Genomic DNA, 13,575 nt, shown 5'->3' on the forward strand with positions numbered 1-13,575 from the left:
TTGCACAAACCGAGATCCGTAAAGTTTTGCGAGAAGAATTCAGCAGAGCCAACCGATCGGCTTGAATGTGCGAGAACAACTGAAAGTCACGATAAATCGGAAGAAACTTATACGTAGTAAGATCCGAACGTGCACGAACCGAACGGTTCTCTGAGTCACTAAGTTTTTACGGGATCCTGTGCATAGGGTCTGCGGTTTGGATGGCATTAGATCGGTTAAACTCTTTGTGTTATACTAAGGCTTCTAGATCTGCTAAAATAAGGGATGGAAGTAATCGAGGCTTTAACCAAAAAAAAAGCATGTGTAAATCTTAACATTTGTATGCTGTTTCGTATTATATTAGTCAGGTTCAATATTATTATATTTTTATTCTGCTCTTGTTGTTTGTTGATAAGGCATGTTGGAAGGTTATCGCTGAGGTTATTTATGAAAACAGTTTCAGAGCTTCAAAAAATTATACGTTTGTACTACATTTACTTAGATTCTTCTGGGATCTTCAATACTCGAGGACTAAAAACCTGGAAGCTGCAAGAAGAAACGGCGGTTAAAAAAATAAACTAATTCAATTTAATTAAACCGAACCGCACTCCGAAATGCGGAGAAGAGGCGTAACTAGATATTAACATAAACATTTTATAATAATTGATCATTCGCTAAGCCCATAACCCATAATCAATAATTTTAGTACTTTTCAAATTTTCATTTTGCGGTTAATGTTCTAATACGAAGGTAAAAAATAAGCCGATGTATTAAAACAAATTCGTTTTTATTGCCTCAACATGAAAAATTATAGAATATACAAGTCCCAAAGACTCCAAACAGAACATTGCTGATATACAAAGAGACATGTGAAGTGTAATTAAATAAAGACAGTGCTTAGGCTAACTAAGTCTTTGTCCTTAAGCCAAAATCGCGTGTTCTTTGTTGCGTTACATGTCTGAAATCGGAAACAATATTAGTTTAGTACAGGACTAAATACAGAATAAAGCATCATGCACACGTTTTGTGGTATTTGAAATAACCCAATTAGATGATTCTCCTTCTGCGATAATTTCTTTGGCAAATTTCTGGGATGAAAAGCGATGGAGTGTTGGTTGGCGATGCTTTGATGGGATCTGATTGACTCGTTGGACTTTCTTGGTTTCCTTAGACTAGGGACTAATTAAACTTATAGGTATACTGGTATCTAAGCGGAGAATTCTCCCGGAATGTTTCGGCGTCGGAGCCATCGTCCTCATCCCCCGATGAGGGCGGCGTCTCCAACATAGGCATGGTGAGGTCGAGATAGGCGTCGTTTGGATTGCTGCTCGCCTGCTGCAGGATCCCGTCGAAGCTCTCCACCAGCTCCGTGAACGTGGGACGTGCACAGGACTCGAAGTGCCAGCACTGTCGCATTACCACGTAGATGTTGAGGGAGCACTTTGCCGGCTTCTCCATGCGCTGACCCGTAATCAGGTAGCTATAGAGCTCCTCGGCGGACAGAATGTTTGGGTACGGCTGATCACCGTAGGTCATGATCTCCCACAGCAGAACACCGTAGCTCCAGACGTCGCTCTGCGAGTCGTACTTCTTCTCCTGCAGCGATTCGGGCGCCATCCACTTGATGGGCAGCCGTCCGTTGGTGTTCTTCCGATAGTACTCCGTATCCTGGATATCCCTCGCCAGGCCGAAGTCGGCGATCTTCATTACGTAGCCATCGCTGACCAGGACATTTCGAGCCGCCAGATCGCGATGAATACACTAAAAAAGAAGAGTCAAATAAATATATTACATTTAACATTGAAATAAATTTAAGAAGCATCTAAGCCCTAGTTTAATCTGAAATATCATAATTATAGAGTCGGAATGAAATTAATTTTGCAATACACAAATAAGTAGACAAGATTATAAGTGTTAGTAAATAAGGTTTCTAAAAGGATTAAGTAATGCAGTCTATCATACTATTAAAACGTCAAGCTTAGTTATTCTCAAAAGCACATGGACTTACCCGTCTGGAAGCGAGGTACTCCATTCCGCGAGCAATTTGAAAAGCGAACTTGGTGAGCTCCTTCTCGCCCAGTTGCTGTGCAGGAATCAAAGGCTTGTCGTCCAGATAGCCATCGCTGTCACTCCGACGCTGTGGTGCACCCGGTCGATTCTGCTTGAGGAAATCCTTGAGGTTTCCGTGCGGAGCAAACTCCACTATCACCCACAACGGTCCACCCTGACTGCAGCAGCCCAGCAGGTTGATGATGTTGATGTGCTTGCCGATCATCTTCATTACCTCCATCTCACGCACCAAGCTGGCCATGTCCGTATCCGTGTGCTCCTCCTTGACCATCTTGACGGCCACAATGGTCTCTCCCAGTTGTGGACTCCTGGGCAGCCCTTCCGCCTCCGCCATAACCACCCGTCCAAAGGCACCCTCGCCCAGAATGGAACCCAAGTTGAGTTGCTGCCTGGGAATCTCCCAGTTGGAGTCCAGCGGGAATTCGTACTCATTAAAGCCCTGGGCGGGATCAGCTCCACCCGTTCCTGTTGTGGAAACGGTGGTTCTCTGCTTTTCTATCCTGATCACGGGCATCTGTAGATCGCCGGAGCTGCACCCACTTCCTTCGTCTCCACCTGGCCGGTAAATGATTACCTTTTTGGTCCACTGATGAACTGTTTCGATGCGGAGCTTCAACAGCTTCTCCCTCCTCAGTCGGCGCAGCATGAACGTTGTGAAAGCACTGCCCAAAAGGAATAAGACCACGACAGAAATAGAAGCTAGTGTAAACCCAACCGGATGGGCGTGGACCAGGGCGTATATCTCCAAGGGCGGCAGAGGACTCACTACTCTCAGGTAGACACTAGAGTTGCTACTTCCCAGGCCACTAGATGCCAAACAGGTGTACCAGCCCTCCTGGCTGTAGGTCACATTGTGCAGCTCCAAAACCACGGAATCGTTCGTCACAGTGAAGTTTAGATTTTGGATCTCTACAGACTGAATACCGTCCAGCGAGGCGTTCTTAAGGACAACCCTTTTCCAGCTGACGGTGGGATGAAGATCGGAGTAGACTGTGCACTTCATCACCAAGCTGCCATTTACTTTCACTGTCTGATTTTGCGGCACCACTATTATTGGTTTGGATCTGGTGCGATCGTTTATCTGAACGCTGAAGTCAAACTGGATGCAGCCCCAAGCGTTGCACACCTCACAGTTGTATTTCCCAGAGTCCTCGCTGGTGGCCTCCACGAATCGCAGTGTCCAGTTCTTCTGGACATACACGCCAAGCTTGCGGTCCAGAGGTTTTTTGTCCTTTGTCCAAGTGATGTTTGCCTTGCCAGCCACTGGACAGGCCAAAGTCACGGTATTTCCAGACAATGTGTGTTGCAGTGGCTTAAGTTCCTTTCTAAACACGGGAGGACCCTCTCCGACGGGTGCATTCCCATTATCCACCTCCTCATCGTTGTCCTCTCCGGTGGATGCAGTGGGTGCTGCGGTGCTCGGGGTGGTGCTAGTGGTTCCTCGATCCGTGGTGGTGTCCAAAGGGCTGTACAAATTCAAGTAGGCGGCCGCCACAGTGCGTCCAACCTGGTTCTCGGCTATGCAGATGTACCAGCCTCCATCCTCCATAAGGACATTTCCCAGGCGAAGAACCTGGGGTTCGTCCATTCGGGTAATCAAGCGGGTAACGCCCACCGGTATCTGCGACTGTTCTCTCAGCCGCAGCAGGACAAAGTCAATGTTGTCCACTCCCTCCTTATGCAGCCAGGTGATCTTCGGCTCCAAGGCAGAGTCCTCCAGGAGACACTCTATGCTTACATTGTCCTCAAGGGGGACACTGGCATTGCGGGGATACCCCGGTTTCAGCACGGGCACCGTGTGACTCCTGCTTACCACCTCCAACTGGGTGGGATTGCTCTTGTGGCAGTCCTGCTCCACACACAGCTCACAGTAATAGCTTCCGGCATCCTCCGGCTGCAGTTGCCCCACAGTCAGTGACCACCTCTTGAGCTTTATCCTTCCACGGCCGCCCAGGATTTGCGTATCATTGTGCAGCCAGGATATATTCACACCCGTCGCCTCCGGATCTGTGGGGCTGCAGCTCAGCTGGAAGAGACCCCCCGCCGTTCGTTGGACGGTTTCGGGTAGTGGCTGCAACAACTTTAGGGATCGGCTTTCATTCAGGGGCTGAAAGAAGAGATCCGTCTCCGGAATTGGTCGTGCAGCATCCATTTTAGCAAAGCTGGCAATATCATTGTCGACTGGGTCTTTATGACCAACGAGCAGGGAGATATTATACCATCTCTGGCCATCCAGGCAGCCGTAGTTCCCGGAATTCTCAGACTGGGCTCTATCAAGTCGATAAACCGCCGCCTTAAGTTGAAACTTATCCTGGTAGTACCACTTGGCCGTGGGACGCAGGCATTCCAACGTGATGTCCATGTCGGGGAGGAGGTGCTGCTGGCGGGGACTGTTTTCCGCAGTGACATCGATGGAGCAGCGGTGATGGCCAAAGTCGCATCCCAGGTCCGGAGATGCAGAGGCGAGCGCAATGATCATCAGCGTGATCGGCACTTTTGCCATGGTTCAAGTGGATTCTCTTGAGTTCAACAGCCACCAAGAGATCGTATCTAGATGGGCACGAACATGTATCGATATACAGTTGGGGTCAGAATTATATCACTTCTTCATTCGAATAGCTTGGTTTTAATTTGAGTGTTCTCCAGCTGTAGGAATAAATAATAAAAAAAAAAAATATTAGAAAAATAATAGCTCGGAATTCAAAAAAAAAAACTAAAATTCAAAAAAATATTTTTTATTAATTTTTTTTTGAAGAAAAGCTTTAATCTTGTATTTACTCAAGATTATAAGCTGTACTGTTTTTGTTGGTGAAACATATTAATCATAAATATTATGACTAAACTAGAATTTTAAGAAATATTGGCATATGTGTAACTTCCTTCAATGGTATTTGGAACACTCATCATAGAATATCGCACACAATAAGCAGTTTCAGACTTTTTCTTAAGCCCAGTGCGGAAGATATATTAGAAACATAAATTTCTTAAATGTATTGAGAGATCATGTTGGCCTTGGTACCATGAACTCTGACCTCTCTGGCTGGTCAATTTTAGGGAGATTGTCAATAAATCATTTTTCGTATTTTGAAAGTACTGCTTCTTTTTTGACCGCAACTGTTGTGGATCAATAAACATTGCCAAATCTTCGGTTAACTTGTTCACTCCCTCGTGGTCGCCCCCTTACGATTGCCTTTTTGTGTCATTTTATTTATTTATTATTATTGTTTAATATTTTATTGCCAACACGGCACACAGCCAAGTCAAGTCTGTCCGCACCAATATGCAAAAATCCAAAGGAGAAGCGGCAGAAAAAAACGAAGACTGTGTGCCCTGCCTCCGTAATGAGCTGGAAGACGTGGTCGAAGCCGCTGGATTGCCGGACACACTCGTCGCCACCCACTCCCAAAGGGGATCTCCATTATAACTTGTCTATATTCGACATTCGCCAAATGCTGCTGTTGTTGGTGCCACATGCGCTTCTCGATTTCCATTCAACAAAAAGCCAAACAGTTAGAAAATCACTTGAAATCACTCGGTACAGTGGGTTCGACACTTTTCAGTTATTTAAAAGTACTTGCATTTACAAAGCAAACAGCCGAGGTGCTAAAGAATTGCAATAGCAAATCGAGAAATACCCAAATGACGGTACACATTTGGATATATCAACTAAGGGAACTTTCAAATGCTCTATTATACTATACATGGTTTTAAAATTTTTCTCAGAAAACATCTTGTTCGAAATAAAACTAGTAACGGCTAGCTTAATCAGTTCTTATTATTAATATATAAGTATAAAATGCAATTATGAATAATCTTAATCGTAATCAGGAAAAGGCATAAACTTCGCTTAAAGTAAGTTCTCAAATGTTTTCTTAGTAAACTAAGATTTATTTCAGGTTAATGATGTCTAGCAATGATATGCAGGTTAAGGGTAAATCCCCAGACTTGTTGACAATGTGAATGCAAGTTTTTCAGAACTAACAAATATCAGGCATAATTTTTAGCACACCTTAAATATCAACCTAACTGAACAAAGGTCTAATGAAAATATCTAATTTGCTTTTGTTATTATATATTAAAAATATTTGTAAGTTTTAAAATAAATGTTTTATATCTTCCAAGCCACTGTGCCGTTAACGAAATGTACTTTATTGTCTGAAAGGCTTGGGACAACCGTTGTGATTGTCATTGTTGTTGTTAATATTGTGCTAGTGCTACCAGTAATTGTTGGTTTTGTTATAGCCGATATTGCCGCTAGCCGTTTGACTTCAGGCCCGATTTATGTATGTATGCACACGCGTCGCAGGTTTTAATTTATTCAATTCCTTTTTTTCCCATTTGTTGCCAAATACGAGTCGATCGCTGTATTTGAAGTATGTATTATTGCTTTTCTTATTTAATTTTTTACTCAGTTTGTCAGTCATTCAATATTATTCGATTCGAAGCCAACGCGCGCACATGGCCAAAAACGTTTGGCTCACACCTTTTTATCTTGTGAATTATTATCGAGCGAATGAATCTTTTTTAGCATACTCGATTTGACATTTCAACTTCGTTGCTTAGCTATTTCGAGGACAGAATTAATTGGAATTTCGCATATTATTATTAGTTAATTTTCTTATTGCAAACACTTTATATGTGAAACGATTGCTAGGGTTCTTCACCTTAAGAACCAACCAATTATTAATTATTCAATTGGAAATCACATTAATATTTTTGTTTCCTGTTTTGTCAAGGGGGCTTTTTTTTCTTAAATTATCGAAGCAATTCAATGAATTTCTTCTCTTATAATATTTTACTTTTATTATTTGATTATTATTGTATTATTTTATTTATCTCCTTTGTCTTCACTTAAGATCGTATTCTCAACATTTGGTTTTTGTTTTTTGTATTCCTCTGTTGATTTTGAACTTTTGCGTGCACTTGACATGTTTTGTATTTATTTTACTTCTGGAACATTTCTCTCTTAAATTATTTTTGTTCGACTTTATTTTTGTTTTACTGCTGCTTGTCAGTTCCAGTGGGAATACAATTCTTTGCTGCCAAGCCACAACCCCAAATCTTTGACCAAAAAATCACGTTCTTTGTTTTTTATTTGCGAGGAGCCGGGGACAATCAAATGAGACCACAAAAAAATATTGTCACCATGTTTATTCGCCTGTCAATCGCGAAGGGGGCTTGGATAAAGATCTTAAATCTGGGAGTAGAGGGCAAGGCGCCTTGCATTTCCGCTTCGTTGCCAACTTTTATTTGCATACACCAGGCAAAAGGGCAAAAATTATATGAAGGGTGGAGGGTCCACTTCCGTTGCACTAACCGTAATCCGTAAAGTTTTGTGGGAGGAATCGAGCGGAGCCAACCGATTGGCTTGAATGTGCGCAAACAACTGAAAGTAACGATCGAACAGAAGAAACTTTTACGAGGTACAATACGAACGTGCCCGATCGGACCGATCGCACCAATCCGAACCGATCGGGCCTCAGCGGTTCTCTGTGATAATAGGGTCTGCCAGGATCCTGTGCACAGGGTCTGTGGATGGGATGGTTTGGGATCGCATCGGTCATGGCTACCTGATCGAGGTGGTCTCCCTCCCGCATGTTGCAATTGTTTTCGCTGGTAGTTTTCCTCAGCGGTTTCCTTTCTTTTTATTGCCAGGGGTCTTGTTGGTTTTATTCTAAGCATGTTTGCGGTGGCTTCGACTCGTTGAAATTCTTTATTATCTGGCCTTCGGGTTCCCTCCCTGTTTGTTTGCTTGGCTGCTTAATTTATGCAAAAGAAAATGTGTCCATTGTCTTAGTGGTGTGCAGTACGTGCGCATGCGCGGTAATCGCATATCAATAAGGAAATATCCGTTACGTGACTGATATCCAAAAATCTCAGTTTCTGGAAGCGGCCACAACTAGCTCCCGCATACACAGGTCCAAATCCTGATCCAGATGCCAGACACGTAAGCTACCCAAAAATAGTTAAATGCATTTTCGTTGCACTTGCTGTGGCTATGGGAACAAAAATGAAAACGGTAGGTAAATGGGAGTGTTAGTTTAGCAGTCCAACCTATCTACCAAGAACTTGGCATAAGTAAGGCCATTTCCGGTGAATACAATACCCAACTCACCTGACGTCTTAATTAAGCCGGTGCCTCCTTAACCACCGCCTTGTTTACCGAGGTCGGTATGCTCTGGATATCGGCGCCGTTTTTATGATTCAAAGATATAAATAATCAAAATAAAAAGTATTCGTTCCCAATTTGTTAATTTATAAGGCCACCTTAAAGTTCAAACTAAGAAATAAAAGGTGAAAAAATTCAGACATTCAACAAACTACCTAAGATCAATCTCAGTGTAAAATAAATATACAAATTTTATCACAACATTATTAAAACAAATTCGTTTTTTATTTCTCAACAAAAAGAGTTATGAAATATGCACTACCCAAAGACTCACGTCTCCCAACAAAATCTTGCCGATTTACAAATATACGAAATACAATTAAAGATAATGATAATGCTAAGCTAATTAAGTCTTTTTCTTTAAGCCAAGGTCGCGCGCTTGGCTACAAACTCCCTGGAGGTCTTCTCCTTGTTGGTAAAGCGAACATACCTACCATAAGACATTTAAAATAAATGAAATAAAGATAGGCAAATAAGGTAAGGCTACATACGTTTTATGATATTTTGCCACATCGGAGGCGCTGAGCGAGGGTCGTGTGGTTTGGAAGGACTCGACAAGGTGTTTCTGCTTCAACGATATTTTCTTTGGCAGTTTCTGGGAAGGCAATAAAGAAATCGATGGAATTTTATTGGTCGTCTGCGACTAAGGACTAATGTTAATAAATAAATATATGTATGTTTCGTGATCCCTGTGGCCGGAAGTTGAATATATCCCAACATTGATTGCAATGCCAAGCACGTAAACGCGCTCTAAAATAGTTGAAAACATTTCGGTTGCACTTGTTACATGAGAAAAATGCGGAACATGTCAAAAAGGGGATGGACATGACTACCATGATCTTTTTATAACAAAGACCGTTTCCGGTGCACAGCATATCCAACTTACCTCGTGTCCGAATTGAGCTAGCGCCTCCTTGACCGCTGCCATGTTTGCCGAAGTCAGAATGCTCTGGATATCAGCGCCAGTGTAATTCGAAGTTCTTCCCGCAAACCACTCGAAGTCCACGCACTCATCGAGACTGAGGGTTGAGCTGAGGGCCTCGAAGATTCGTACCCGGGCCGAGGCATCCGGAAGAGGACACTCCACCATGCGATCGATGCGACCGGATCGAAGGAGCGCGGGATCTAGCAGCTCCGGCCTGGAGGTCGCTGCTATGACGGTGACTCCCTGCAGACCCTCAACGCCATCCAGTTCGGTGAGCAGTTGATTTACCACTCGATCCGTGACTCCCGTAGAATCGTGACCACGCTTCGGCGCCAAGCTGTCGAACTCGTCGAAGAAGAGCACACAAGGTCGTGCACTGCGTGCTCGATTGAACAGGTTTCGAACATTCTCCTCGCTCTGACCAATGTATTTGGCCAAAAGCTCGGGGCCCTTGACGGAAATGATGCGCAGGTTCCAGGATGTGGCCAACTGGGAGACCAGGTACGTCTTTCCTGTTCCTGGTGGTCCGTACAAGAGCACTCCGGCTTGATTTCGCAGGGGTGAAGCATTGAAAATGCTGGGATACTGTAAGGGGAATACACAGTTATTACCTACAACTTTTAGTTAATTGTAATAAGCTAAAAACTCACTCGTGATGGCCACATAAGGACCTCTTCTAGCACGCCCACAACTGACTCCAGGCCAGGCAGCTCCTCGACGCGCATTTCATTGGCTTCTCCATCGCTTCCAGTCTTTTGATTGCTCTGAATTCCCTGCAGGCAGTAGGAGTTCGTGTGCTCCAAGGACTCTATAAGCTGATCATTGGTAAGAAGAGGCTGGGCCTTGCCTAGAAAAAGATAATAAATAAGAAACATTAATCGTAAATCCAAAAAAAGATTGATCGCTTTTCTGAAACTCATAAAAATATAAACTTAAATTAAGCAATTTTAACCTTCCTGAAATTATTAAAAATTCGTTTTGTATGTAAATGAAAAATGTAACCAAATACTCACTTATGCGATAGGCATAAAATATTGCACGCTCCACGAACTGGACAAGATCGCACTTCCGGTACCCCTCCGTGAGGTTAGAGAACTTCACAAGATCCAACTCCTTGGAGGCATTGATGTGGCTGCAAAGCTCTCGGAGAATAATCTCTCGATCAGCTCGCTCCAAACTAGGCAAACGAGCAACAGTCTGAAAGACATGTCGTCCTCTGGGTGAACTCAATCGCTTGTTGAGTGTCTGCAGCTCATTAACAGTGGCTATCACGGCAATAGCATTGTTGCTGGTGTACTGGACAATCAACTGATGCACAGTGTCCGCCATGCGGTTGTAGTACTCGCCATCCTGACTAGACTGCTCTCCAGCGGAATGGGCCAGCACGTCTAAGTTCTCCAGCACTACGATGGCCGGTGCATGCTGCAGACAGCTGGTGAAGATGTTGCGCAAATCCTTTTGGATGGACTCTGTCTTGCGTCCCTTGCTTCGCGATCCGTAAAAGAACTCAAAGTAGCAATAATCCGGCTTGCCTGACAACTGGTCCAGGATTCGCTCAACCAGAACGGATTTGCCTGTTCCCGAGGCGCCAGTGAGTAAGACATTGCACTGCCGCATTACGGAATTATCGGCATTTAGACATAAATTCATGCGCAGCTCTTGGACTACCTGGTCTACAATCTTATCATACTCCGGTAACTGTATGAGATCCTGGACACTCAGTGGCGAAGTAGGCGGCGTCTGCTCCTTGATAATCTCGCTTACCGGGCGCACTAGATCTGCGGCATAGATCTTGGACTCCTTCAAGAACTGAGCGTCCACCGTGCAGTAACGAAAGTGTTCTGGTAAAATGCCGACAGTAACCAGCAAATCGTCCTCCAGCCGCACTACCTCCTCCTGGTTGAAGAGCATGGGCTTCTGCTGAGTTCTCTCTATCACAAACCGCTTAAATGCATTCTCAATGATTTTGTAGTGCGTTTTCTTGTTGGCAAACAGCTCAATTTTCTCCACAAAGTTTACCACGGTCGTTTTGGGCCTAAGCACAACTCGCTCCAGTTCCTTAATGCCCAGCAACTTCATTAGATTAGCATTCAGTTCGATCGAGGGATGAATGGTTCCGGGTATATCATCCTCTATATCCTCCTCCATTGTGCGCACCCGCACATAATAATCCTTGTCACCGGCAGTGTGCATGCAATAGAACAGATCCAGATCGAAGAACTCAGGTAGATGCTTGCGATTGATAAAGACATCGGACTCCTGGGCCTGTTCCCGCCAAAGACCTCGGATCACACGGAACTCGAAGCTGCGCGAGCTTTCCCTGCGCAGATCCTTTTTAAGGCGCTCCATATGATCCTGTCGCTTGTTGCGCTGCACCGTGTTCTTCACATTGGTCACCGTCGAGGAATGAGTCAAGGGCGTTGGCTTCTCGGCCAGCTCATCCTTAACTTGGGCAGTGGTTTTACTTCTCGAGAGTTTTGAGTTCTCCTCGACAGCACCATTAGAATGTCCATTGGTGAGTCCCTTGTAAAGGTTGGGAGCCACCACGAGTTCCGTGTTATGATCAATTCTGCCATAATTCATGTGCGGCTTCAGGCGATCTAGTTTGGTGAAATGGAAGTGAATACAATATATATTTATTTGATGGCAAATATTTACCCACTGTCAGCGCCACTTGCATAGACTTGTTAATCCAAACTATTAATATCTGGGTGGAGTTCACAATGCGGGTTTGCTCCAACACACTGCCCGAGATCTTTTCGGTGCTTAGTTCCTGTGAAGACAAAAATATTTCATTAAAAACGCTGCAAAAACGCTGCTCTTGGCAATCTTTTTAATAATATACCCTATACAAAATATGCTGGCGGCATTCTTTGAAGAGCTAAATTTATATTTTATGACTAAACTTTCGTCACTATATTACTAAGACAGCCAAAATAAACGGTCGTATTTTATTACATTTCTTTAAACCAAATAGCTGTAGCTAGAGGGTTTTTTACTAATCGGACACTTAAAAACCTCTAATTTAAGTTTATGCATATGATGGCAACCCATTATTAAAGGAAATCTTTTGCTAGTAATAAGATTACACAGTAATTTATAACAAGTTAAGAAGTAAGTGCTTCTTTAAAGGTTAACTTCTAAGCTCCAAGATCATAATATTGAAAGTAATAGAAGCTATGATAAGGAACGCATTGCTATGTAAGCGAAAAACTAATTGGCGCCTAATTAATTAGTTAAGAGACTATTTAGCTTGAACTGTTCTATAAGAAGCTAGATATCTTAATACATCTAATGTAAGTAATAAGGAACTTATTCCCATTTAAACGGAAACCTGACTAGCGCCTAATTAATTGGTTAATCCATTCAAATCAGCGGGTCAATGGCAATGCCGGCCAAGCAATGGCAGTATAATTAAAGACCAAGCGCACGCCCGCGCCAAATGCCAATCCGATATAAACGGACTTGTCTATTTTAAGCTGACCGCTGATCGCTGACCACGCCGCCAAGCAGCCGAAAACCGTCACTCACAATGATCTCCCAGTCCTTGGACGAGACGGGGGTAACGTGGACGCTCCGCAGGTTGAGAACGTCAGCGATGAGCGCACACTTGACCAGATCATTCTCGTGCAGACCTACGGCAAGAATGGATACATAAATGGATGAGTATGTGGTGATGAGTACGAGGTGCGGGGCGGATGGCCGGATTCCAATATTACGGCACATTGGCAACCGATGCACATCCGGTCGTTAAGTAATGTCTAATGGCTTACCGATCTCCTTGGCCGCCCTGGCATTGATCCCAATCTCGGTGTCTTTGATGCCGCCTCCGCCCGCCTGTGGCGCCCAGGAGGCGTAGTGCACCCGCCCATTGTACTGCAAACTCAGGCAACCCGTGTCCTAATCGGAATGGTAAGCCGGATTAATCTTTGACTTATCTAATCTGCATGAAGGCGGTTGGCTGTGGACCTTTGGACACTTACATAGGTCGAAACGACGCCGTAGTACTGGTCCGGCAGCACCAGATAGTTGCTCCTGACGGGCCGATAAACCACCTTAAAAGTGCGTTTGAACATTCTCGACGTGGGCGTGTGCGAATTTGATGTGCTCCCGGTTTAAATCATTTTTGCACTAAACGAACGGCTGCTCTCTGCGAAATTTACGAATTTGCTTTATTAGGGATGGGAGAGTTCGCGACAGCTGAGCCGATACTTGCAACAGGTGAAACAGCTGGTTAGTGATGGACTATTTTACAGCCGTTCCCACTGGACGCAGTTGCTGCTGCAGACTGTTTTGAGAACAAGTTAGTCAGGTTCAGTGAATTTTTTTTTATATATAATTGGTTTATTTCTTCTTAAGTTCAATATTAGTCCCCGTATTTCTTAGCCAAGTATAAACCATTGTAGATATACCAAAGACATCCACATCCTAG

At 43.9% G+C, this 13,575-nt stretch overlaps 2 protein-coding genes across 2 annotated transcripts; both read right to left on the reverse strand.

The window, feature by feature from the left end:
• Nucleotides 1-747: 747 nt before the first annotated feature.
• LOC119554349 (fibroblast growth factor receptor homolog 2) lies at nucleotides 748-7,430 on the reverse strand. The gene is made up of 3 exons (XM_037865215.1): nucleotides 7,367-7,430; nucleotides 1,988-4,695; nucleotides 748-1,740 (listed from the first exon to the last, which is right to left on the reverse strand). Exons 2-3 carry the CDS (start codon nucleotides 4,550-4,552, stop codon nucleotides 1,159-1,161), a joined length of 3,147 nt encoding a protein of 1,048 aa, XP_037721143.1. The 5' UTR covers nucleotides 4,553-4,695; nucleotides 7,367-7,430; the 3' UTR covers nucleotides 748-1,158.
• A 1,013-nt stretch (nucleotides 7,431-8,443) lies between these two features.
• Nucleotides 8,444-13,320, reverse strand: LOC119554511 (peroxisome biogenesis protein 1). The gene is made up of 9 exons (XM_037865453.1): nucleotides 13,127-13,320; nucleotides 12,917-13,043; nucleotides 12,675-12,778; nucleotides 11,802-11,916; nucleotides 10,157-11,743; nucleotides 9,794-9,990; nucleotides 9,105-9,728; nucleotides 8,710-8,813; nucleotides 8,444-8,648 (listed from the first exon to the last, which is right to left on the reverse strand). Exons 1-9 carry the CDS (start codon nucleotides 13,217-13,219, stop codon nucleotides 8,579-8,581), a joined length of 3,021 nt encoding a protein of 1,006 aa, XP_037721381.1. The 5' UTR covers nucleotides 13,220-13,320; the 3' UTR covers nucleotides 8,444-8,578.
• Nucleotides 13,321-13,575: the final 255 nt, after the last annotated feature.

This window comes from Drosophila subpulchrella, chromosome 3L (assembly GCF_014743375.2).
Source record: "Drosophila subpulchrella strain 33 F10 #4 breed RU33 chromosome 3L, RU_Dsub_v1.1 Primary Assembly, whole genome shotgun sequence".
Lineage (NCBI taxonomy): Eukaryota > Metazoa > Arthropoda > Insecta > Diptera > Drosophilidae > Drosophila > Drosophila subpulchrella.